This window comes from Gorilla gorilla, chromosome 8 (genome assembly GCF_029281585.2).
Source record: "Gorilla gorilla gorilla isolate KB3781 chromosome 8, NHGRI_mGorGor1-v2.1_pri, whole genome shotgun sequence".
Lineage (NCBI taxonomy): Eukaryota > Metazoa > Chordata > Mammalia > Primates > Hominidae > Gorilla > Gorilla gorilla.
The window spans coordinates 33,973,404-33,998,715 of NC_073232.2; the positions used below are offsets into that span (position 1 = coordinate 33,973,404).

The following is a 25,312-nucleotide window of genomic DNA, read 5'->3' on the forward strand; positions in this document are numbered from 1 at the left end:
TATACGCCTACACAATTCAACACCATGTATCCACAAAAAGGAATGAAGAATATGTATTAATAAAAACTGAGCTTTACAGCGTTACTAACTGAAAAAGGCAAATGTTATTGCATGCTCTCATTTAAATTTTAAAAAGTGAGAGGAATATACATATGTGTGTATGTAATTATTATGTATGTGTGTATATATATGCATTTGTTTTTATACAATATTTATAGAAAAGTTACATTAAAAATTGATAACATTAGTTGTCTCAGGAAAGGAGAACTTGGTAGCAGAAGTTCAGGAATGGGATGGATATTTTTTATTCCAAAAGAATTCCACAGATGTTTTTCACATCAGCAATATCATTTAGATAAGTTTATGTTCTTGCTTCACAGACATCACTGACTTGAGTGCCTAAGGTAAGGCAGTTTTAACAAAAAATATACTACCCATCTATTCTTGTTTCCTATATAGGCACCTCGTTTAGAATAAAAAATCTACATCTAAAGGCTATATCTGCGTGTGCAGTTTTAAAAATTAGTATGTGCATGGCCTTTTTACACCAGTCCTGTGAAACACTATCTTTCAGTTTGCAGGTATAATTGGTATTCACTTACTCTGTTGCTAACTTCAGTTCTTTTTCATCAAGCACATTATGTAGAAAGACAAAAAAATGCTATTCCCTTTGGCTTCGCTCCACAATTTTTAAAATTATGAACACATAGTTGTTTTTTGTTGGTGGCCTCAGACATTGTCCTAAGAGTATAGAATGTTCTTCTATCATTGGAAACTCTCATTCTAGATAAAAGAACACGTCATTCCTTTTTTTTTACTTTTCTTCTCCCATCCTTCTCCCTCTCTCCTCTCTCTCCTGTCCTCTCTCCTCTCTCTCCTGTCCTCTCTCTCTCTCTCTCCTCTCTCTCTCTTTCCCTCTCTTTCTCATCTTCTTTTCTTCTCCTTCTCTCTCTCTCTCTCTCTATAAATAATAGCACTGGCTTCCTAGAAAGACCATGTATGTAAAGTCCTTAGAAGAGGAACACTCTGTGGTTGAAAACCTCAAAGGACTGTTGTTAAGGAAGTTTTCATTTGAAAAGATTGAAAAATTAGTGACAATTTTTGTTTTACTTAACATTCTTTCTAGTTTGTCAAATGATGTTCTTGGGTTGATATGTGTTGGTGCAAATCATTGGTTCTGTATCCGCCAGAGCTTTCCTGCATTCCGATCAGTTTGGAGACCAAACTCTTGTTTGCACTAACTTGAAATAGAGTTTTATAGTTATAGACCGTTAGGACTGGAAGGAGGGTTGGACAAAATCTGGTTCTGTTTCTTTGTATTACAGATAAGGAAAATAAGGCTGAGGCTCACTAAGTGATTTTCCAAAAGTTACATAACTTGCTGTCAGTCAGACCTGCTGATTTTTTTAAACCATAGCACATTTCAGCAGAAAGAAACTAATCCTCCAGAAAAATTATCTTGCTCTTTTCTTCCCCCGATCTGTGTTTGTCTCTTACTTGGAGTAACCAGTGTTTACGAATAAATCACCTGAGGTTTACTAAGAACTTGGAAAGGAGCGAAATTAGATTGTTCTCTTGAGAGTTACATATGATATTCACCAGCATTGGCCTCCTTAACTGCCAAAAAATTTCCTTGACCTTTTGAAAAGTTTCCTTCAATTTGGTATTCAAACTGTATTACTGTGGACTGTGTTAATAAGCATAGTGGGTCCAATGCTAATGTTGTGGCTGGTATTAATGGCATTGACATATCTAGAAAGAGAAAAGGATTCAATGGAAGAGTTTAGACTACAAACAATGAAACAGAGGCCAGGGTGCCAGTGTAGATGTTGACCTGTGTCCTACTCAGAGTCAGGAGAAAGTCTTGGCCAGGGTGTTGAGAATGTCATTCCCATTGTCAAGGATCTACTTTAGGGAAAAGGTGCTCCTTTCTTGAATTTTCTTGGCTTCCTGGTTTTCTTTTGACCTCTCTGGACACTAAGCTTTCATTGTTTTGGCCTTTCATTTACTGACTCCTCTCCCACCTTACCTTTAAATGGCAGTTGTTGAGAGCTCATTCATTGCCTTCTCACTTTGTCCCAAGGTGATCTCATTCACGCTGATGAATCTCCAAACATAAAGGTCTACCCCACATCTCCTTTGATCCAAATCTCTCACTCTTTCAATCTATCTTTCCATCTCTTGATCTAAATTTCCAACTAGATGCCACAATTTTCATAAGCCTAACATGTTTAAAATCATATTCTTGATCTCTTCACCATATCTTCTCTTAAACTGCTCCTGCCCTAGGTTTCCCCAGTTCAGAAAATGGCGTCCCCGCCCCCGCCTCCCCACTGCCTGGCTGCTCAAATCAGAATTTGGTTGTAAATTTTGAAACCTCCCTCTTCCCCCGTTCAATCCATCACCAAGTTATATTTTTACCTCTTAAATATTTCTTGAAGCCAACAGCTACTCTTTGTCTGCACTGCTACAACCTTGATCTGTGCCACTATCTTCTTTACCAGCTAGTCCACTAACTAATCTCCCCATGCTCATCTGATCTTCCACTTCAGTCCACGTAGCGAATGATAATTTACAAATACTGATTGCCTCGTGCCACCTCTCTGCTTAAAACGCATCAGTGGTGCCTGCTTTCCTCCTCATCTTCAGCTTGCACCTTTCTGCCCTTTTCTAAGTTCACCCCAGGCCCATGGCTGCCTTGCCTATCCGTCAAGGGTTTCCTGCCCCAGATCCTTCACACATTCTTCTCTCTCTGCTTGGAGTTCTTTCCCCTCTGCAACCCTTTTCTTCTCAACTTTTTCCAACTTCCACTAATTCTTCAGTCTCATTTAAAATGTCAGATCCTACAAAATCCGATTTAGGATTCCCTTGGTATTCTCTTGCATAGCATCCTGTTTTTTTTCTTCCAAAACACTAATTTCAGTTTCTAATTATAAATGCATTATATTTGTGTGATTATTTCTGTCTTCCCAACATAGCTATTTTGTTCACTATTATATGCCCAGCAACTAGAACAGTTCTTGGCACATGGCAGACAGTCAATATGGGTTGAATGACAATGAGAGAGCTATGTCAGCTGACAGGCTTTTGATAAAATAATTTTTTTTTCTCTTGACTCTGTTTTAGCCAAAGTACCTGTTGGGTGTTTTTTGTTTGTTTGTTTGTTCAAGATAGAGTCTCCCTCTGTCACCCAGGCTGGAGTGCAGTGGCGCCATCTTGGTTCACTGCAACCTTTGCCCCCCAAGTTCAAGCAATTCTCCTGCCTCAGCCTCCTGAGTAGCTGGGACTACAGATGCATGCCACCATGCCCAGCTAAGTTGTGTATTTTTAGTAGAAACAGTGTTTCACCATGTTGGCCAGGCTGGTCTCGAACTCCTGACCTCAAGTGATCCACCCACCTCAGCCTCCCAAAGTCTGGGATTACAGGCATGAGCCACCGCACCTGGCCCAAAGTACCTTTTGATTATGATTTATCTTCCCACATAGTTTGACAACTGGGACAGAATGCACTGATTATGGGGATTTATTTAGCTGGGAGGTATTTCTTAATTTAAAAATCGATGTCCAGGCAATAACTCAGGCTCATATAGACTTTAATTCATGTGCATCTGACTCTGAGTTCCTGAGAACAGTGACGCATGGGCCCTCAGGTCAGGTCCTGGACCACATTAATTCACTAATAAATATCACCCATGAGGCTTTGTTGGACACAACCTTGCAGACCTTTCTCCTCGGTGACTCTCTGGCATCATTACTGATTTAAGCTTATCTTTCTTTTTTGAATGCCTGTGCCGAGTAACTTAGGAAGTATTGCCAAATTTTTGCCAGTTACTAGAGATAAAAGTTACCAAATATAGTTATCATCTGTGTGGGCCACTGAAGAGATTAACCAGGCTAGGCTAATCTCAGTCTGGAACTTCTAAGTGGTTCAAACAAGTCCTCTCCTGCAACCAGATTTTATAGGTGTGGGAAATTCTATTGATGGTATGTTAATGGGCCTAGCACCAACTGGACAAAAGGACTACGGAATTGAGAGTTCTTAATAATAAGTCATAGTATTAAGTTGTCTTTCTACACGCCAGGAACTATGCTGTTAAGCACATATTGTTCCATTCATTCTCATAACTCTACAGATCATGGAATGGGTTAGCAACCCCATTTACAGAAAAGGAAAACATGGCTTAGAAAGGTTATGTAGCATACTTAGTAAGCAGCTGAGCTGGAATGCAAACCAGAGGCTACCTGACTTTAGTACTTGAGATCTTAAGCACCACGTGAAATTGCCTCCTCCTACCTTGATTTTGTACTAACTGATTGGTATGGAATCAACTGGTTTGTTTAGCAGTCAAATTCTCTATCCTCCAAGTCTGACTTATGTCATGATAATAATGTCAAGAGATCATTAAAATATATGTTTGGGTATGATCCATTACTTTATTCATGAAGGATTTTTTGAGTACCTTCTCTATACCAGCCGTTACGCAGATTCTAAGGAATGCAGATGAAAATGTATACAGTGTCTTCTCCCCCATAAGCTTGAAATTTTCATGGAAAACAGGCAAATAACCAGATATGCACAATACAATATGACCAGTGCTATAAAGGAAGGCCAGATTCTGAGGAATCAAAGGGGATTGTCATGGAAATGTGATGTGAGCTGATGAAGACTAGGGATTTGCCAGGCAGCTATGTAGGATGAGAGAAAGAAAAGGGCAGTTTTCTGGGTGGAGGGAACCATGTGTGCAGATCTCAGAGGTCTCTAGTACCTCAGTACTATGGGAATGCCAGTTACAGTGGGTAGGGAAGAAGCAGCATTTCAAGAAATCAAGCTAAAAAGATCATAGACAAGGGGCCAGACCACATCAAATCTTTATTCTACCCATTCTTCCTTTGAACAGGAAGAGAAACCAAGTCAAACTAGCTGCATAACGAAGTTTGACTTTTTAGTTTCAGGTGTCTACTCCCAAGTGACTGCAGTCTCCATGTCTCTTAATTCATGCTCTCAAGAGAGAGAGAATCTGATCAGTCACTGGCCAGCTGTCCAAGTCAGATGTTTGTCCCTCTTTTGGGTGATAGGATGACCTAGGTATGTATGTGTATGGATTGGGGGAGGTTGAACTGGCTCTATCCAAGGTTGGGATCCCATGGTAGGGATCACCTTTCCAGGAACAATGGATGGGAATGCTTCCCTCTCAAGGCTCTGTGAAAGAAACGCAACAATGTTCATCTAGGACAACACTGTAGACCACAGAGAAAAGTCTAGATTCTTTAGTAGACATTTACAGAAAGCAAAAGAATTAGCTGTTAAAACCACAAAGTTTTCATTTTAACATTTAAGGCAACTCCCACTCATGACTTCAAAGCATAATATCCATAAGGCTAAAGTAATCAGAATATTTTTGCATTGCTACTGATTTTGAATTATTTAAAAATGAGTATGTATAGCAATCATTTCACAAATAAAATACTTACCTAAACATCTCATCCTGAATTGGCAGAGAAAGACTGCCTGGATCAACAGAGTCACCAGACAAAAGGAGACTGGGTCCCTGAATGACTGCACGGAACAGACTTATACCCCTACCCTTAGTCACATTGCACAGTGATGTAAATGAAAAATGTATCTTTATCAGGCAACTGAGATTTGGAGTTAGTTTGTTAAAGCAACTTAAGTTGCTTACTTAGCGATGCAAACGGGAATGATATGCATCATTTCTAGGCCTGGCCTGTACGTGCCTCTCCCTAACTCTGGATCAGATGCATCCTACCCACTCTGTAAGTCTGGGTCCCTGAGTGACTGCAGAAAAGGGTTCCTGCTGACCTGCTCACAGCAAAGTACTGCTATGTTAGCAAGAATTGAATATGTGTTTACGTAATTATACATTTTGGAGTGTACTGTCACAGCTGTTAGCCTACCCTAAATAGCAACCAACCATTCTTGGTAAGTGAGAATTTATCATATATTATCCTTTATTTTATATCTGCCCTAAGTTAATAAAGGAATAAAGATACTCATATGGACAAGTTTCAAGTGAATTTTCAAAAAATAATTGTATGTAAACTACTTTTCTTTAAGTAACCAAAATAAGCTTTTCTATAAGGCTTCCAAATTCTGTGTTTGTGAAAAAAGCTTGAAAGACTCCCATATTTTGTTTTTTATGTTGTCCAGAGGATAAAAACCAGTGTAAGCAGTAGAAATTGTTATTTCTCTGATATTTTATAGTTGCATATATTTTACCAAATTTTTCTAATTTAAAATTTCATAAAATAACCTTTTCCTTTTAGATATTTAGAGCTATTTTTTCTTATTTTTGGGTTGAAAACAGCTCTACTAACATAAACTTATTGCTTAATAGATTATGTAATCTTACAAAAGTAACTTTAGAATTCACAAAATAGATAAGTAGAAAGGACCAAAAGAAAAAAACATTTAAATAAGATATGCATAGTGAGTTGTGGAATAAAATAAGAGTATCGAAGTTGGTATGCTAGAAAGGAGGCTATTCTCCTTAATCATCCTCAATGATGCCTTTATAAGTTGTCATCTTGATTTTGTAAGTTGTCTTCTTAATTTTTCTTCCTCCAAATAGAAGCCTTTCATCATATACAGTCTTATGAATACTGAAAATATTTCTCACTGGGAATAACTGCAAATGTCATGGGCCACAGGAAAATACATCTTTTGCATTTGTGGAGCTCAGAAACAATGTGTTGGAGACAGTTTAGAGTAGCAAAAAGGCACGTGTTACTATTTCCAGTTCAAAATACTTAACAGTTTTCAAAGTTGTGCTGTTGGTATCATGCGGTGCAGAAAAAAAAAAAAAGTGAAGTTCTGAGTGCTGACTTTATTTTTCAGGACCTAGAAATTAATGTTTATGTGAAACAAGTACATAATAATAATGAGTTACATTGTGGAACTGGAACACATATTCTCAAATTTAATAGTTTATATGTGGAAAACGTGACACTAGTAAAAACAAAATTTCTTCTTGTGTAAGTGAATAACTCAATTATTCTTTGCATATTGCCTAAGGATTCTGATTAAGACTATTTTTATTCTCTTCATAGTATCTTCCTTTTTGAACAACTTGGAGTTTTTTATATTTTCCATGTTTTTTTCCCCTACATTGAAATTGTTATACTTTAAAGATCCATTCTTACTTATTGGCAATATAAATAATCTTGTGCTTTTCAATTATGCCAATGTCGTGTTCTAGTTGTTTCATTTCTTCTTCCAGTCTCTGCTTGCGGATCTTCTTTGGTATAGAATCTATAAAGACCGAGAGGGACTGGAATTCTTTATGCACCTCTTCCCAGTTCTTTTTCAGCCCCTGCAAATGGTCAAGAAACTTGTAAATACCAAAGCAAACTGCAAAAGTAAAGGAAATTGGAAAAGCTAATTGGTAATGAAAAATGTCAATAAGTAAAAGAAACTGACAAAAATAACTTCTAAAATGAAATGTATTTATCAAGTACTTGGACACAGTAACCAAAAATACTGTACAGAGGCCAAATCCCATCCTTGACTGTGTGCTCAGTTCCCACTGGGAGTATTTGTTTGCTCTGCTTTTGTTGTTACTGTACTTGTTTTTACCACCAAAAATGTACACGCAGAGTTATGAGTAGTGTGAAGCTAAAGCTCACAGCAAGTGCATGGGTAAAAAACAACTTAGAATGATATCCTCGAGTCAAAAACATTTTTGAACAGGAAATTGTTTTATAAAATTTTATTTTTTATCCTCATTCTTCAACAGACAAATCACATAAAAGACCTAATTCTGATGTGCATGGCTATATTTTCTTATATCTAACAAATGGGATTGTAAAATTGCCAAAATTCACTTGTATAAAAGATGATCTTCTAAGTGTCCTTTCAATATATTAGAAAGAACCAATTGCCCTCCATATAGTCAAGGGATCTACAGTTCCCATTAATGTATTCTATAAATGATTGAAAGGTCATTAAATGTAACACACATGCTAATTCAATAATGTAGCTAACATTTTCTATTCTCAGAAATCAACAAATTCAAAATTAGCGATCTCTTAGGAACAGTAAAAGTTATTTCTGTTTCTGCATAATTATCATTTTTTTATCACAGTGCCCTATGGGCTCCACAGACAAAATGGTCTTAAACTAGTAATTAAATTAATTCAGTGAAATTTTATAAGTCAACTCTTTTTAATTATTCATTATGGGCACATAGATTATTTTATTTACACAAAAGCAAAACAGAAAGTGCAATTTAAGATACTGCCTTGACAGGTGAATTGCTGGAGCCCAGGAGTTCGAGACCAGTGTGGGCAACATGGCAAAACCCTGTTGCTACAAAAAATACAAAAAATAGCCAGGTGTGGTAGCATGGGCCTGTAGTCCCAGCTACCTGCGAGGCTGAGGTGGGAGGATCACCTGAGCTCAGGAGGTTGAGGCTGCAGTGAGCGATGATTGCGCCACTGCACTCCAGCCTGAAACAACAGAGCAGAGACCCTGCCTGAAAACAAAACCAAAACCAAAACTCCAAAACTTAAAATACTGCCTTGAAAACATGGTCTTTGAAAACTATGGCCATACATTTAGGTGTAAAAGAGGATTACAAGTGTCTTATATAATTATGCCGTCATCGTAAGCTCTTGTACAAATTTAATCTTGTAGAAACTTTCAGGGACAATACAATTTCACTGACTTATTTCCATGCTTAGATAAAAGGGATGATGACAGGTCAGGGCACACTGTATAGAAGAGGTTGGTTGGGGAAAAGGGCAACAAATTATGAGGCCTTCTTGAGTGAGCTAAGGATCTGGGAAAGGGAAAGGATAGAAGAAAAAGTATCCAGGTTAAATTTTAAAAAGAGGAGGCTACACAGTTCTTGACAGTGTATGCGATGTATTCCAAAAAGAAGCCCTCAAAAGAATTCTATTTCTCCACAGCCTTTCATTATGAAATGTGAAAGAGGTTCCCACAGTGCTCCACAGGAGTGGCTATTGCAGAGAGGAAGTCTATGTATTTGTACACTTGCAGATATCAAAGGTTTTTCATAGCTAGTTGGGTGATGTTCCCATATTACCTGCAGTCACAGCAGCTACAGTTTTTCTCTGTATTTTCTTTTAAAGGATAGTTTGCTTTTATCTTCCAGTGTGTACAATAACGTTTGGATCAAAGTCAACAGCCGGGGATGGAAACTAAATGTAGCTAATATTTCATATTATATTGAAATACGCTACTTGCTGACTTTAAGAGGTTTTTTCATTATTTCTTCTAAAAAGATATTTCATGTGTTGCAGCAATAGTGATTTTCCCTTATTGTTAATTCTTAATTTTCCTCTCTTCTATTTTAAAGCTGAAATAATATCGTTCCTTCTGGAAAAAATTCAGATAGGGAGAAGTGATCTTATAATAAGAAGTTTTCAGTTTCATGCTCCTTTTGCACCCTCACCCACCCCCAAACATTCTCCACCTTGTGGGGTGCTCCCAGCTCTTTCGCCCTCTGGCCTGAGTTCAGCCACAGAAGGCCCTGGAGGGTGGAGAGTGAGGTTGGGGCATTTCTCCTCCTCTCCTAGGACAGTCTAGACATGGGTTCTAGCTGCATTCATCTGTGACTATGACCCTCAGCCCAGCTCCAGCTCTCACTGGATTCTGACAACACTGCTTCTTGTGCCTGCTGCCTTTCAAGCGTAGGTGGTGGTAAATTCCTACTGTCCCTGCTCCTGGGGTGCCTCAGTGCTTCTTGTTGGTTCCCTTAACCCTACTTCACTTCTGTCAATAATTCCTTCATAAATTCTCTTCAGTGGCCACTGCTCATGCCTGTAATCCCAACACTTTGAGAGGCTGAGGGAGGAGGATTGCTTGAGGCCAGGAATTTGAGACCAGCCTGGGCAACATAGTCAGACTCCCTCTCTAAAAATAAAAAAATGAAATAAAAAAAAAATCAGCCAGGCATGGTGGTATCCCAGCTAGCAGTGAGCCGTGATTGTGCCACTGCACTCCAGCCTAGGCAACAGAGCAAGACTGTCTCAAATAAATAAATAAAATAAACAAACATAAATTCTCTTCTAAGTCCTAGCTGAGTGTGCCTTCGATTTCCTGCTGGAGCCCTGACCGATGTAGCCTCCCTTTGTTACCTCCTCTGCAAGTATGTGTTCTGTAGTGGGGGAAACACCAGCCTGGCAATTGGTAAATGAGTTTTAGTCCCTATTGATGTACTTGATAGTTTTGTGACCAAAGACAAATGAAAATCAAACTCTAAGTTCACTGACACTGAGGACTGTGTTTATTTTGCTCTGTACAGTATCCCTCTGGCTGGAACACACTAGATATTCAATAAATAAATGAATGAACAAAGGGGCCCACTTAATGTATTTGTATTAACGGCTGGGCAGATTGGCTCACGCCTGTAATCCTAGCACTTTGGGAAGCCAAGGTGGGTGGATCACCTGAGGCCAGGAGTTTAAGACCAGCCTGGGCAACACAGCAAAACCCCATCTTTACTAAAAAATACAAAAAAATTAGGTGGGCGTGGTGGTGCATGCCTGTAGTTTCAGCTACTCGGGAGGCTGAGGCATGAGAATCATTTGAACTTGAGAGGTGGAGGTTGCAATGAGCCAAGATCATGCCACTGCACTTCAGCCTGGGCGACAGAGCAAGACTTCATCTCAAAAAAAAATTTATATATATATATATATATATATATATATATATATATATATATATGTGTGTGTGTATATATATTTACATATATGTGTATATATATTTATATATATGTGTATATATATTTATATATGTATATATATTTATATATGTGTATATATATTTATATATGTATATATATTTATATATGTGTATATATATTTATAAATGTGTATATATATTTATATATGTGTATATGTATATATGTATATATGTATATATTTATATATATTTGTATATGTATATATATTTATATATATTTATATATGTATATATATTTATATATATTTATATATGTATATATTTATATATATTTATATATGTATATATTTATATATGTATATATTTATATATATTTATATATGTATATATTTATATATATATTTATATTTATATATGTATATATTTATATATGTATATATTTATATATATTTATATTTATATATGTATATATTTATATATATATTTATATTTATATATGTATATATTTATATATATTTATATTTATATATGTATATATTTATATATATTTATATATGTATATATATTTATATATGTATATATTTATATATATTTATATATGTATATATTTATATATATTTATATATGTGTATATATTTATATATATTTATATATGTGTATATATTTATATATATTTATATATGTGTATATATTTATATATATTTATATATGTATATATTTTTATATATTTATATATGTATATATATTTATATATATTTATATATGTATATATATTTATATATATATGTATATATATTTATATATATGTATATATATTTATATATATTTATATATGTATATATATTTATAAATTTATATTTATTTATATATGTATATATATATTTATATTTATATATGTATATATTTATATATATATTTATATTTATATATGTATATATTTATATATATATTTATATTTATATATGTATATATTTATATATATATTTATATTTATATATGTATATATTTATATATATATTTATATTTATATATATTTATATACGTATATATATTTATATATATATTTATATACGTATATATATTTATATATATTTATATACGTATATATATTTATATATATATTTATATTTGTATATATATTTATATACGTATATATATTTGTATATATATTTATATACGTATATATATTTATATATATATTTATATACGTATATATATTTATATATATATTTATATACGTATATATATTTATATATTTATATATGTATATATATTTATATATATTTATATATGTATATATATTTATATATAAGTAAAATTTATTTTTTATATTGTACATATGTTATATATAATTTATTTATATATAAAATAAGTATAAATAGAGAATTTTGCAATTTAATTGGTGAGAGGAACTACGGATCTATGTACATGTAGAGATATGAATGTGTGTATGTGTGCAGCTCCTCCGTTTCATAAGGTTCCAATGCACTAGTCACCACTGGAGGATTATAGATCTTTAGCTGGCCTGAAAATGTAGAGTGACACAGCATATATATATATATATGTATATAGTCATCATTTTAAAAATGAGAAGTTTGGAATCACTAGACCAGATGATCCTGTCCAGGTATAATGAGACTGTTATTTTATGAAGAATGAGCAGAATGTGGCTTACTCAGGGGCATACAACCAGATTGTCATCAAACTACATGCAACTCTTGCCTAGGGAAGGAAGTGTGGCTCAGGGCTCGTCAGGAGGCCAGCCGGTGGCTTTGTTACTATGGCAGCTCTGCTCCCTGGCTCATAAGGCGTCCAGTGGATGATTTGCTATCGTCACATCAAAGGGTAACTCTGTAGCGACCGTAATGGGAAGCTGAGGGCTGCTTATCTCCTACAGCCAAAAAGACACAGAAGGGAAGGACCTGTCACTTCTAAGTTCTTCGTCATATTCTTATTTTTCAGCATCATTTAGGTGTAAAAACCTGGCTTTCACAAAGGCACGTACTTTCTGAAAATGGGAAAATCCAAATGAGAGAGACAGAATGGGCCACAGATGAGAACTCTCCCTGAAAATGACATGCCAATTCTCACTTCCATGTCTGCCAGCCTTCCTTCCTGCCTGTCTGCCTTCCTCCTTTGCAGCAGACCATTTCTGAACATCTGCGTTTTCACTGGGCACTGTGCTAGGCACTGGGGACGCTGCTGTCAGCAAAGAGACACCGTCCTTGCCTTTGAGCCACTCCTACTGTCTGGGACATGCCGTCACTCTACATTTTCAGGCCCAGCTAACGATCTACAATCCTCCAGGGGTGACTAGGGCCTTGGAACCTTATGAAACTTAAGAGCTGTACACATACACATATTCACATCTATACATGTACATAGATCCATAGTACCTCTCACTAATTAAATTGCACAATACTCCACTGCAGACATTTTAAAAAATCTTATGCCTTTTAAAATATCCTCAGGGTTTAGCATCTAAGAAATGTTTATTGATGATTATGATGACATTGATAAAATGTTCAGAAGTTGTAACAGCATATGAATCCATTTTTCAACAGAGATTAATAATCAACTAGAAATGGCTTCGTGGGATGCTTTCAAAATGAAAAAAAAAACAAAGAATTAAGTATTATTTCTGCCTCTATAAGAGACAGTATGACTATAAAAAGTACAAAGAGGTGTTTAATTAAACGCTCATGCAAATGATGAAGCAGAAACTCTTACACCCCCTAATATTTTAAATGCTTCAGATAAAAGTCCTGCATTAAAAAATCCAATATAAATATATCTTTAAGTCTATGTAATTAAAAACAAGAAAAACATTTGTGAAACCTAGCACCTGTTTATTTAAAATTTTGGACATTTGCCTTATAGGAAAGGAAAAAAAGTTGTTTTAAGGACAGTTTCAATTATTCTAGAGCTCCATCTAGTGAAAAATATCTAATTTATGAATATTATTTTTCACTAACTCAGGGGCATAAAAATGAAAATAAAAATGCTTTATTTGCTTCATTTCATGCATGTTCGTTGTAGAGGAAGGTAGGCTTCCTTACAACACTAGTTCAGGAAAAAAACAGTTCACCAAATTGGAAATAAAATATTATTAAATGAATCCCTATATCACAACTTTTTGCTCTCTCCAAAGAGTCAGCTTTGCTGTATGTAGTTTTTAACTGTAACCCACAGAGATTGTTCTGATTTCAAAATCCAAGTGCTGACTTTAATCATCAAAGTGATGGTACACCTTTCTTTCAGAGATGATCCAAAGAGTTACAGATGAATGTAAATGGCAGAACACACACCTGCAAAACTGCCTCCCTTTCTTCATCGGAGAGCCTTTTCATAGCTGCTTTCTTAAGGTTTTCCTGGATATAACGATCATAGTCTTCTTGGGCTTTCTTTATTTCCTCGTTTCGCTTACATATGTATTCAGGTGTGACACCATAATCCTAAAAAGATTTTGCAGAAAAAAGTAATCAATATTTTGTATGCAATCTTACATATGGCTACGTATCAACTGATGATGGAAGAAAAAGAAATGGTACAGACTTAAATCCTTTGTTCAAAACCCTGTGAATTGACAAAATTCAGTGACTTTTTTCCCTCCATTGAGAGCTAGTAGATTCCTGCCTTTTAAAATGGAGTTGTTATTGGCCAGGCATGGTGGCTCACGCCTGTAATCCCAGCACTTTGGGAGGCTGAGGGGTTGGGGGGGGGCGGTGGATCACTTGAGGTCAGGAGTTCGAGACCAGCCTGGCCAACATGGTGAAACCCCATCTCTACTAAAAATACAGAAATTAGCCAGGCATCGTGGCATGTGCCAGTAGTCCCAGCTATTCGGGTGGCTGAGGCACAAAAATCTCTTGAATCTGGGAGGCAGAGGTTACAGTGAGCCAAGGTGCCACTGCACTCCAGCCTGGGTGTCAGAGTGTGACTCCATCTCTAAATACATAAATAAATAAATGGAGTTGTTATTGCAGTTGCTTGTTTTCCCTTTTCTGAATGTTTCCCATGCCTGTTCTTGGCTGATACTTTACTCCTAAGAGTTGACTTTTCTACCTTCTACGTTCTTCAGTTTTTACCTGAAATATCTTGAATAAGATATTCAAGAGTTGGCTTTTCTACCTTCTACCTTCTACATGCTTCAGTTTCTACCTGAAATATCTTGAATATTTTGAAGTCTGTTTTTCGTGGTCTCGTTAAAGAAAAGACAAAGTCTTCGAAAACATTATAAAAACATGCCTCCATCCTGTGCCTATAAAACCCCCCGAGACCCTAGCAGGCAGGCACACAAATGGCTGGATGTCGAGAGGAACACATCAATGGAAGAACATACAAGTGGAGGCTGTTGAGAGGGGCATGCCAACATAAGAGCACACCGATGGGCACCGGCATGCTGGCAGGCCATCGACCAGTGGAACAACGCAGAGTTTGGCCGGGGTGGTGGGAGGAGAGCCCGGGCCACAGAGCTGCCCGGCTCCAGGGAAAAACCATCTCCCTTCTGGCTCTCCCATCTGCTGAAGCTACTTCCACTCAATAAAACCTTGCACTCATTCTCCAAGCCCACGTGTGATCCAATTCTTCAAGTATACCAAGGCAAGACTCCTGGGATACAGAAAGTCCTTTGGAAGCCCTCTGTCCTTGTCATAAGGCAGGGAGTCTAATTGAGCAAACACAAGCCACCTATGGACAGCTAAACTAAAAGAGCACCCTGTAACACACGCCCACTGGGGCTTCAGGAGCTGTGAACGTTGACCCATAGACCCTGCTGTGGAGTCAGAGCCCCACAACCTGCCCTTCGGCATGCTCCCCCTAGAAGTGTGAGCCGTGGGGCACTGAAGAAGTGAGCCACAGCCCTATGGTACACTCTGCGAGGGGAATAAGGGAATCTTCCCATGTCACGACGACTGACAGTGAAGCCATCAGCTGTGATTCTTTCAGCTTAGTAAATGCGTTTGATTTCACCATCTATAGAAACAGAATTACTATGTATTCCTTCTTCAAAAGATGTTTGAGAATGTACTTGGTGCTAGGAATACTAGTGAATAAAAAAGGCAAAGTTTCTGTCTTCAGGGAATTTGCATTCTGTGGTGACAGAGACTCACCAAAAATAGAGAATGAAATAATATGTATGTGTTCTGAAGTAAAATAAAGAAGGATAGTGGGGGAAAAGAAAATAATAGGGGCTATTTTAGATAAATAAGGAGGTCGGGGAGGAACTCTCCGAAGAAGCAGCAGTTGGGAGGTACGGTAGTCATTAAAATTCTGACAAATATTCTGTTCTCCTTCTAGACACTTGGTAGGACAACACTTTCCTGTGTTGTCCTCATAAAGTAAGATGTAGCCATATGCCCCGAATTGCTCAGTGTCAGTGGAGGTGACCTCTGCCACTTCTCGATAGGAGTCTTAAGAATTAGTGGATGACTTGCTGTGTCTTTTCCTGTCTGGTCTAGTGACAAGCAATGTTTAGATTTTTCTGGGTCCTGGAAGAAGGACAAGAAGCAGAGCCTGTAACAACCCTCAAAGGGCATGTGGCGAAAGCAAACAATAACACTTTGTTGCTTTAAGTTACTGAAATTTGGGGATTGTTTGTCATCACAGTGTAACTTAACCCATCCTGACTGAACAAGGGATAGAAATCCTAGATATAAATGTGTTCTGGAAGCTGCAGAGGACAATATAAATAGACTCTGGGAGGCCACTATTCTGATCAGCTGGTGCAGTGAGACAGGCCAATCCACTTCGGGAAACACCTCATTACAGCTTAGTACAATAACGGAGCTTCATCATGATGATTCTGCAGGATCACAGAAAGATTAAATTATATTTGGCACACTCTGTTTAAGAAAGAGAATGACTGGGCGCAGTGGCTCAAGCCTGTAACCCCAGCACTTTGGGACAGCTAGGCAGGAGAACTGCTTGAGCCCAAAAGTTCAAGACCAGCCTGGGCAACATAGTGAGACTCCATCTCTAAAAAAAATTAAATTAAATGTTTTTAAAAAGAAAGGGAATGGCGTGATACAGTTCAGAAAAAAAACTCACAAATGAGCAAAAGCTTCAATGATCTGAAATATTCCTATGGGCTGAATCACTGGAGGCTAATGCATACTGTTAATAAAATTGCATATATTATACTATTCACTCTTTGTTCTTTTATTAGGTGTCACATTTTGTGTCAAGTGCTCAATATACTTTATATAATTTAATCCTCACTACAACCCTGTGATAAATCCAATGGATTGTTGGAAATCACAGTTACTAAGTGGCAGAGTTAGACTTTGAAAGAATGTCTTTACTGGTATTGCTAAATACCTCATGTGATCATCTATCCTTGCTTGTTTTCAGAAATTGTTTCTCATGGTGTGAATGGCATATAATTCACTTGGAGCTGAAACGGGAGTTCACTCATTTTATAAAAATATGACATTGACTTTAAAAGAATTTATTTACTATCTCACCTACCAATGATAGATCTTTAAAACTTAACTCTGATAAGGGAAAAGTAAATTGAATAAGTCTTTCATGAGCATTGATTGCTTAGTCAGCAACACCAAAAGGGCATTAGGTGCACAGTGCTTTCATGGTTTGGTAAACTCTGGTATTTTTCTGTTTCCATGATGGATACTCCAAATTTCCTGTTGAAGGTAGAAAATGCATTCAAGTGGACAGCTTAGAGAGCAGCCAGAAGGAGGGGCAGAGTGTGTGACAGGTGGTGGCATGACCATCAAAGACTTTTCATATGATCATGGAGAAATAATGGACTGGAAGTGGCTTTAAGAGCCATGAGAGTGAGTTTTCCACTTTTCCCTATCCTGTGGGATAAGGACTATAAAACAGTTTCCAGGGGCCACGGAAGGAGGAAGTACCTGGAGAAGCCTGAAGTAACTTTATTGGCTTATCCTGGGAACTCCTAGATTCCTGAGAAGACAGTGTCCTCTGAAAACAGCCTTGAGGGTCCTGTTTTGATTTTCCACTGGCATTGGATTTATCATGGTAGATCACTGGACTCTTCAATTTTAGGTCCCTGTACATCACTATTGCAATTTCTTTTCTTTTTTTCTTTATCTCTCTTCCTTTTTCTTTATCTCTCTCTTCCTTTTTCCTTCCTTCCTTTCCTTTCTCCCTCCCTTCCTTCATTTCTTCTTGATGCAACTTATTATTCTTTAGAATTCCGCACTCTTTTTTTTTTTTTTTTTTTGACACCGAGTCTCGCTCTGTCACCCAGGCTGGAGTGCAGTGACGCGACCTTGGCTCACTGCAACCCCCGCCTCCTGGGATCAAGCGATTCTCGTACCTTAGCCACCTGAGTAGCTGGGATTACAGGCACACACCACCACGCCTGGCTAATTTTTGTATTTTTAGTAGAGATGGGGTGTCACCATGTTGGCCAAGATGGACTTGAACTCCTGACCTCAAGCAATCCGCCTGGCCTTCTAAAGTCCTCGGATTACAGGTGTGAGCCACTGTGCCCAGCCTGCATTCATATTTTTTGTGTTTCAAGCACTTTTAAGCTTCATAAGTGTGCAAAATAAAGTAGCATTAAATAAGATTTTTTGTAAGCTTTTTTATTTTAAAGATCTGTATTTGGCTGGGTGCAGTGGCTTATGTCTGCAATCCCAGCACTTTGGGAGGCTGAGGTGGGTGGATCACTTGAGGTCAGGAGTCAAGACCAGCCTGGCCAACATGGTGAAACCCCCTGTCTACTAAAAATACAAAAAAAAAAAACCAGGCCTGGTGATGCATGCCTGTAATTCCAGCTACTTGGGAGGCTGAGTGAGGAGAATCACTCGAGCCGGAAGTTGGAAGTTGCAGTGAGCTGAGATTGCACCATTGTACTCCAGCCTGGGAAACAGCATCAGAATATGTCTCAAAAAAAAATCTATATTTAAACTATAATGTTCACCAATGAAATTACACACCTTTTCATGAAAATGAAGGACCCAAAAGGAATAGATTATTGTACAGTACTTTCAAGTCTTTACCCAAAACCAAAACCAAATAAATATATTCATGTTAAAATAGGAATGTGAATTATTTATACTACACTGATGAGATGGATGGCTCTAAAGCTGCATTCTGCTTCATTTTTCTTATTCAGCTGCCAAGTTACTGCAATTAATGACTAAATCTTAAGACCATCTGACAGCTTATTCCTTCTAGATTTACAGTAATGACTGCTTTTAGTGACATTTCCAACTAACCAAAAATATCTTTCAGAGAATGTTTATTAAAATTGTTAAATATGTTAATAATCAAAATTAAGGAAAACAATAACTTTCATCTACTGAACTATATGGAATTGTTTACTATGAGTTCTTTGTAACTTCATCACATTAGATTTGGACCAAACACAGATTGCAGAAGAATGAGAATCAGCAAAGTAGACAATGTGTCCAATGAGAGCACTAATAATGATAACATAGATGATCATCATGAACACCATATTTAAATTATTTGAATTTCAGCCCTCTTATTAATATACCACAAGGCTACCTTTTTATTGATGTACTTTGGAACTAGTCCTGAAGGCTCAAGATCATGCTTGTCTCCAGTTATTTTATCAACATAAATTGGTTTAGGCTTTTTAGCCACTCCCATGATGACATCGGCTGCATTTGTATTTATAAAATTTTTTCCACTCTGTATTCCCATGACAGGATGATCAGTCTTCAATGGCACAGCAGGCTTTTTGGGCATGTTCCGATCAAACTTTTTTTCTGTTAAATATAACATTTCTTTGTTAATATTAAACTACAAACACTGCTACTCAGTGCTATTTATAATATCCAGATATTTCACCACTTGTATATTGAAGTTTCAGTCATAATATATTTAAATATTTAAGATAGAAGTTTATGCTTATCCCCAAACTCATTGACTTGTAGACATTAAATATGCACAGCTTTTTACCTGTCAATCAGGCCTCAATAAAATAATTTTTTAAAAAGAAAAAAAGTCAGTAATTAAAACGGAAATAAATTAAGGGCAACATAATCAATTAATATGTTGAGGAGGCCAGGCACGGTAGCCCACGGTGACATGGGCAGATCGCTTGAGCTCAGGAGTCTGAGACCAGTCTCGGCAACACAGTGAAACCCCATCTCTGCAAAAAATGCAAAGTTAGCCAAGCATGATAGTGTGCACCCTTAGTCCCAGCTACTCAGGAGGCTGAGGTGGGAGGATTGCTTCAGCCTGGGAGGTGGAGGTTGCAGTGAACCGAGATCATGCCATTGTACTCCAGGCTGGGTGACGGAGTGAGACTCTGTCTCAAGAAAGATCATATATGTGTGTGTGTGTATATATATATATGAACAGTATATAAATACAAGGAACAAGTATTTCTTGCTTATTGGCCATTTTTACACAGCCTCTTCAGTTTGATCATTCCCATTGATCTATTTTAATATAGCCAAATGTTTTGCCACAATGCAAAAATGTGAAATAATTTATTTTTAAGAACTGAAAGCAACAACTATCTTGAAAATGCCTTTTCCAATTTTAACCCCATCACAATTGCTAAGGACTGACTTTATTCATTTCTGCATCATTTGACCTTTTTTATTAGTTTATATAACTTTTATTTTCAGCAAAGCCAATACTTACAGTTAAAAGTCTATGAACTGGATTAGCCTCTTGTTAGGGGCTGAGTTATGTCCTCCCAGAATTCATATGTTGGAGCCCTAACCCCCAGTATCTCAGAATATAACTGTATTTGTAGAAAGGTCTTTAAAGAGGTAATTAAGTCAAGATGAGGTCATTAGAGAAGGCGCTGATCCAATATGACTGGTGTCCTTAGAAGAGGAAATTTGAACACAGACATACATATAAGGAAGAACACATAAAGATACAGAGAAAAGATAACCATCTACAAGCCAATGAGAGATGCTTTAGAAGAAACCAACCCTGCTGGGTGTGGTGTTGCATGCCTGCAGTCCCAGCTACTTGGGAGGCTGAGGCAGGAGGATTGCTTGAAGCCAGGAGTGTGAGGCTGCAGTGTGCTTTCATCATGCCTGTGAATAGCCACTACACACTCCAGCCCGTGCAACATAGACCCTATCTCCAAAAATAAAAACAAACAAAAATACTCCTAAAAAAGAAAAGCAAAAATCAACTAATCCTCTGACATCTTGATGTTGGACTTCTAGCTCTCCAGAACTGTCCTCCAGAACCCTCACTGGACCGAGTTTTTAAAGCTTTTGCAAAACCCTGCATTCCTTTTTTTTTTTTTTTCCTCTTTTTTTGAGACAGGGTCTCCCTCTGCCACCCAGGCTGGAGTGCAGTGATGCAATCATAGCTCACTGCAGCCTCAACTTCCTGGGCTCAGGTGATCCTCCCACCTGAGCCTCCCATATAGCTGGGACCACAGATGTGTGTCAGCACACCTAGCTAATTAAAAAAATTTTTTTATAGCGATAGGGTCTCACTTTGTTGCACAGGCTGGTCTCGTACTCCTGGGCGAAAGCAGTCCTCCTGTCTTGGCCTCCCAAAGTACTGGGATTGCAGTCATGAGCCACTGTGCCCAGCCCTAATACCCTGAATTGATGAATTATTCTAAAGGCCAATGAAATTTTGGGTTTGCTTTTGCCTTACAATGTTTACAAAATGATAGGCTTCTTCCTTTTTTCTTATTTGACACAAAGGATTTATAAATATATTTGTGTTATATCATATGTTTAACCCTAGAGAGGGTATATGAGGACCCAAGGGATACCAGTGGTCCTAAGGCATTGAAAGCATCAAATTCCATTTTAACATTTTCCTATATTCTCAAATGGTATTGTTGGTCATACAATGCTGGGTCACAACAGGCCAAGACTAGAGGAAGATACAAAACAGACTTCTGAAGTCACGAATTAAGCATGAATGTTGTATTTTCACACTTGCTTCTTCCATCTTGCCATCTTGCCTGATAGTGCCCTCACCTTTTTTCATGAGATGTGGGTTGAGAGAGGATTTGGGGACATTAAATACTGCCATAAAGAGAAGTAGTTTCACTTTTGTTAAAATGTACATCGCTAGCCGGGCTTGAGATGTTGCATTATTTCTTCAATGCCAGCAGACATAAAAAGCCAACATTTTGAAGAGACAGACTCGTTTCTTTTTTCTTTTCTTTTCTTCTCTTCTCTTCTCCTCTTCCCTCCCCTCCCCTCCTCTTCTCCCCTCCCCTCCCTTCCCTCTCTCCCTCCCTTCCTTCCTTCCTCTCTCTCTCTCTCTCTTTCTTTCTTTTTTTTGAGATGGGGTCTCACTTTGTTGTCCAGGCTGGAAGGCTGTGGCTTGATCATAGCTCACTGCAGTTTCAAACTCTTGGGCTCAAGCGATCCTTCCACATCAGCCTCCAGAGTAGTGAAGACTACAGGTGCATGCCATCACACCTAGCTAATTTTTTTATTTTAATTTTTTTTGTACGGACGGGGTCTTGCTTTGTTGCCCAGGTGCTCTCTTTTCTTTATTGCCCTAAGACATCTGGGAAGACATACTTGGGCTATGAAGAAATTGCTTCCATACATACCTGTCACAGATCACTTTTCATCTACTCTCCCTTTCCCTGATAGCTTTCTTTCCTGAAATCATTCAAAAGACTCCATAACTGGGATCAACTATATAATTTTTGAGGCCCAGTAAAAAATAAAAACACAAGGCTACTTGATCAAAAATTAAAAATTTTAGTACAGCAAGAGCACAGCATTAAAATAAGCATGGGGCCCCCTAAGCTGGTTCTACCACCTATTCATGAAGCCTCCTCCATTACATCTAACTCACTGCAGTCCAGTTGGTCTTAAAGGTCTGGGAGAGTAAAAGCCCATACTCAAAATGAGCCCAGTAGTTGCTTCAACAACTGGTAGTAATGGTTGTAATTTTCATCTCTTGGAGAAAAGGCCAGACAGGGTTTAGATGCTGGGCAATCTTGCCCATTAGTCAGATACTGTCCCTGGGGTCTTGACTCTTCCTATAATTGTTGTTTATAATTGAAGCCCCACAGCTAGGGACTAAGATGGTGATGCATGTGGGCTTCATCGGATAGTCCAAACCCAATCTAAAGTCTATTTTGGGGGCAATTTATCACTCTCCATTCTATTTTTCTACCCAATTCTCTACTTCCACTTTCTCCTAGTCAAATTCTGTTTAATATGAGGTAAAGCTGCTATCACCTGTGCACGTTTAATATTCATCAACAATAAAATAATAGTTAAATCACCTGCTAATGCTTTTAATATTAAAAAGAAAGCATGATAAAACCTACTGGGTGGTAGAGTTTTTTCCTTCGAATGTTTCTTTAGGAAATCCTTTGGAGAAGGTACTTCAACTTTTGCCGGTCCCATAGTTTTCATTGCAGTTTTAGCTTTTTGCATGTCATCTTTTACAGTTGCCTTAAAAATGGATATGTACCTAAAATTAAATTTAAAAAGTTGTAGCATTTATATTTCTAGTAAAAATTACCTAAAGTTTACTTAAAGTTGTTTAAATCTTACATTTTTAATTTATTTAAGTCTATATTCATATGGAAAAGCATAATCATAAAACATACTTACCTGAGCCCTGTCCATCAGACTTAGATAAACTAGATGGAAGCTCTGCCCTAAGAAAGAGGTGCTAGGGCAAAAGTGTTCATAGTATTTCCTTATTATCCTTTGAACATCTGTAGCATCGATAGTGATGTCACCCCTCTCATTCTTGACGTTAGTAATTTGTGTTCTCTGTCTTTCTCTCTCTGCTGATCAGTCTGGCTAGGGGTCTATTAATTTTATGAATCTTCTTATAGAACCAGAATTTCATTGATTTTCTCCAATGTTCATGTTTTCCATTTCAATGATATCTGTGCTTATCTTTATTATTTCTTCTTACTTTGGTTTTAACTTGTTTTTCTTGTTTTACTTTCTTAAGATACAAGTTTAGGTTTTTTATTTTGAACTTTAATACTTTTGATGTCTTCTTTGATTTAGAAGTTTGTTGAGACATGCTTAGTTTTCATAGATTTGGGATTTTCCAGATATCTAATTGATTTCAGATATATTTCTATTGTGGTTAGAGAATATACTTTGTATGATTTCAATTCCTTTGAATTTTCTGCCATTTGTTTTATGGCACAAAGTATGTTCTATTTTAGTAAATGTTCTGTATACACTTGAAAAGAAAGTATGTTGTGCCGCTGTTGGCTAGAGTGTTCTATAAATGACAACTAGGTCAAACTGAAAGTATCTTCCAATGTTCTGTATCCTTCCTGATTTTGTCTATTCTACTAATTATTGAAAGAGAGATGTTAAGGTCTCTGACTGTAATTGTGGATTTGGCTATTTCTTCTTTCAATTAAAATAGTTTTTGCTTTATGTATTTTGAAGCTCTGTTTGTAGGTGCATAGCATTTAGGATTGTTATATCTTCTTGAAAAACAGATCACTTCATCACTATAAAATAACACTCTATTCCTTTTAAAATTCTGTGCTCTAGAATCTACTCTGTCTGACATTATGGTAGCTACTTAAGCATCCCTTTGATTTGTAATAGTATATGTTTTTCCATTCTTGGACTTTCTACTTGTTGGAGTTTTCCTATAGACTGCATAGAAATTTTATCCAGCCACCAATCACTTTTGTTTGGTATGTTTATACCTTTCACTTTTAATGTGATTATAAAAATTTGTTTCTGCTTAAAGTTTCCAGCTTGCTGTTTTTTTACATATCCCCTTGCTCATTCTATCGTGCTTTTCATTTTGTTTTGTTTGGTTTGGTTTTGTGGAAACTGTAGCTTTACAGTATACAGGTTTAACTTATCAGAGCCTACTTTCAAGCAATATTATAGCATTTAACATGTGGTATGAGAACCTTTCAAAAGAATACTTGCATCCAACCCCACTCTTGTCTTAGTGTTGTAATATATTTTACTTTTCTGTGTGGTATAAAATCCATAAATGATTGTGATTATGTTCCCTTTATATAATTGTATTTTAAATACATTTGAAAAAATCTTGAATATTTACCCATATATTTGCCATTTCCAGTGATCTTCATTCTGCTGTATAAGTCCAAATTTCTAACTGGTACCATTCCTTCTCCATAAAGGACATTTTTAAACTTCTGGCTTCCATCGTTTCTAAAGATAAATTTACTGTCCTTTTTTCTTCTTCTTCTATATAATTTTTCTTTTTTTCCTCTGGCTGTTTTAAACTTTTTTTCTCTTTATTAATAGTTTTAATAAATTTGATGGTAATGTCTCTTGGTATTTTTTTTTCTACTTGGGGTTAACTGTGATTCTTGGATTTTTGGATTTTGAGATTTCATCAAATTTGACAATTTTTTTACCTTTATTCAAATATTTCTTCTGTTTCCTCATCCGTTTTCTCCTCTTCCATGATTCTTTGACTGCTTGATATTGTTCAAGCCTCATTGATTCTCTGCTTTCCTTTTCAGTCTATTTTTTCTCTGTATTTCATTTTGCATTGTTCTATTACTGTGTCTTCAAATTCATCTAAATTTTCTTTTTCAGTGTCTTAGCTGCTGTTAATCCAATCTATTACATATAGCTACATTTTGTACATGGTACTCTTTATGGTTAGAAGTTAGATTTGGATCTCTCCTTCCATTTCTTTCCCCATCTTGGTTCATGCTTTCTTCTACCTTTTGAATACATGATGAATATTTAAAAT

The 25,312-nt window shown here is 36.8% G+C and overlaps 1 protein-coding gene across 3 annotated transcripts in view; it reads right to left on the minus strand.

The window, feature by feature from the left end:
• Nucleotides 1–4,857: 4,857 nt before the first annotated feature.
• The window catches only part of ENKUR (enkurin, TRPC channel interacting protein), a 35,043-nt gene continuing 14,588 nt past the window's right edge, over nucleotides 4,858–25,312 (minus strand). Inside the window, exons 2-6 of one of the 3 annotated variants that reach the window (XR_010135163.1) lie at nucleotides 22,914–23,059; nucleotides 19,166–19,389; nucleotides 13,975–14,121; nucleotides 6,774–7,331; nucleotides 4,858–5,200 (exon numbers count right to left, since the gene is read on the minus strand). Coding sequence is in view for 2 of the 3 variants with exons in the window: in XM_019035313.4 (XP_018890858.2) it covers nucleotides 5,155–5,200; nucleotides 7,162–7,331; nucleotides 13,975–14,121; nucleotides 19,166–19,389; nucleotides 22,914–23,059 (733 nt within the window). In the remaining variant the exon portion in view is untranslated. Of the gene's footprint in view, nucleotides 5,201–6,773; nucleotides 7,332–12,409; nucleotides 12,558–13,974; nucleotides 14,122–19,165; nucleotides 19,390–22,913; nucleotides 23,060–25,312 lie in introns of those variants that run through there. The other 2 variants (XM_019035313.4, XM_055352019.2) reach the window with 2 other exon arrangements.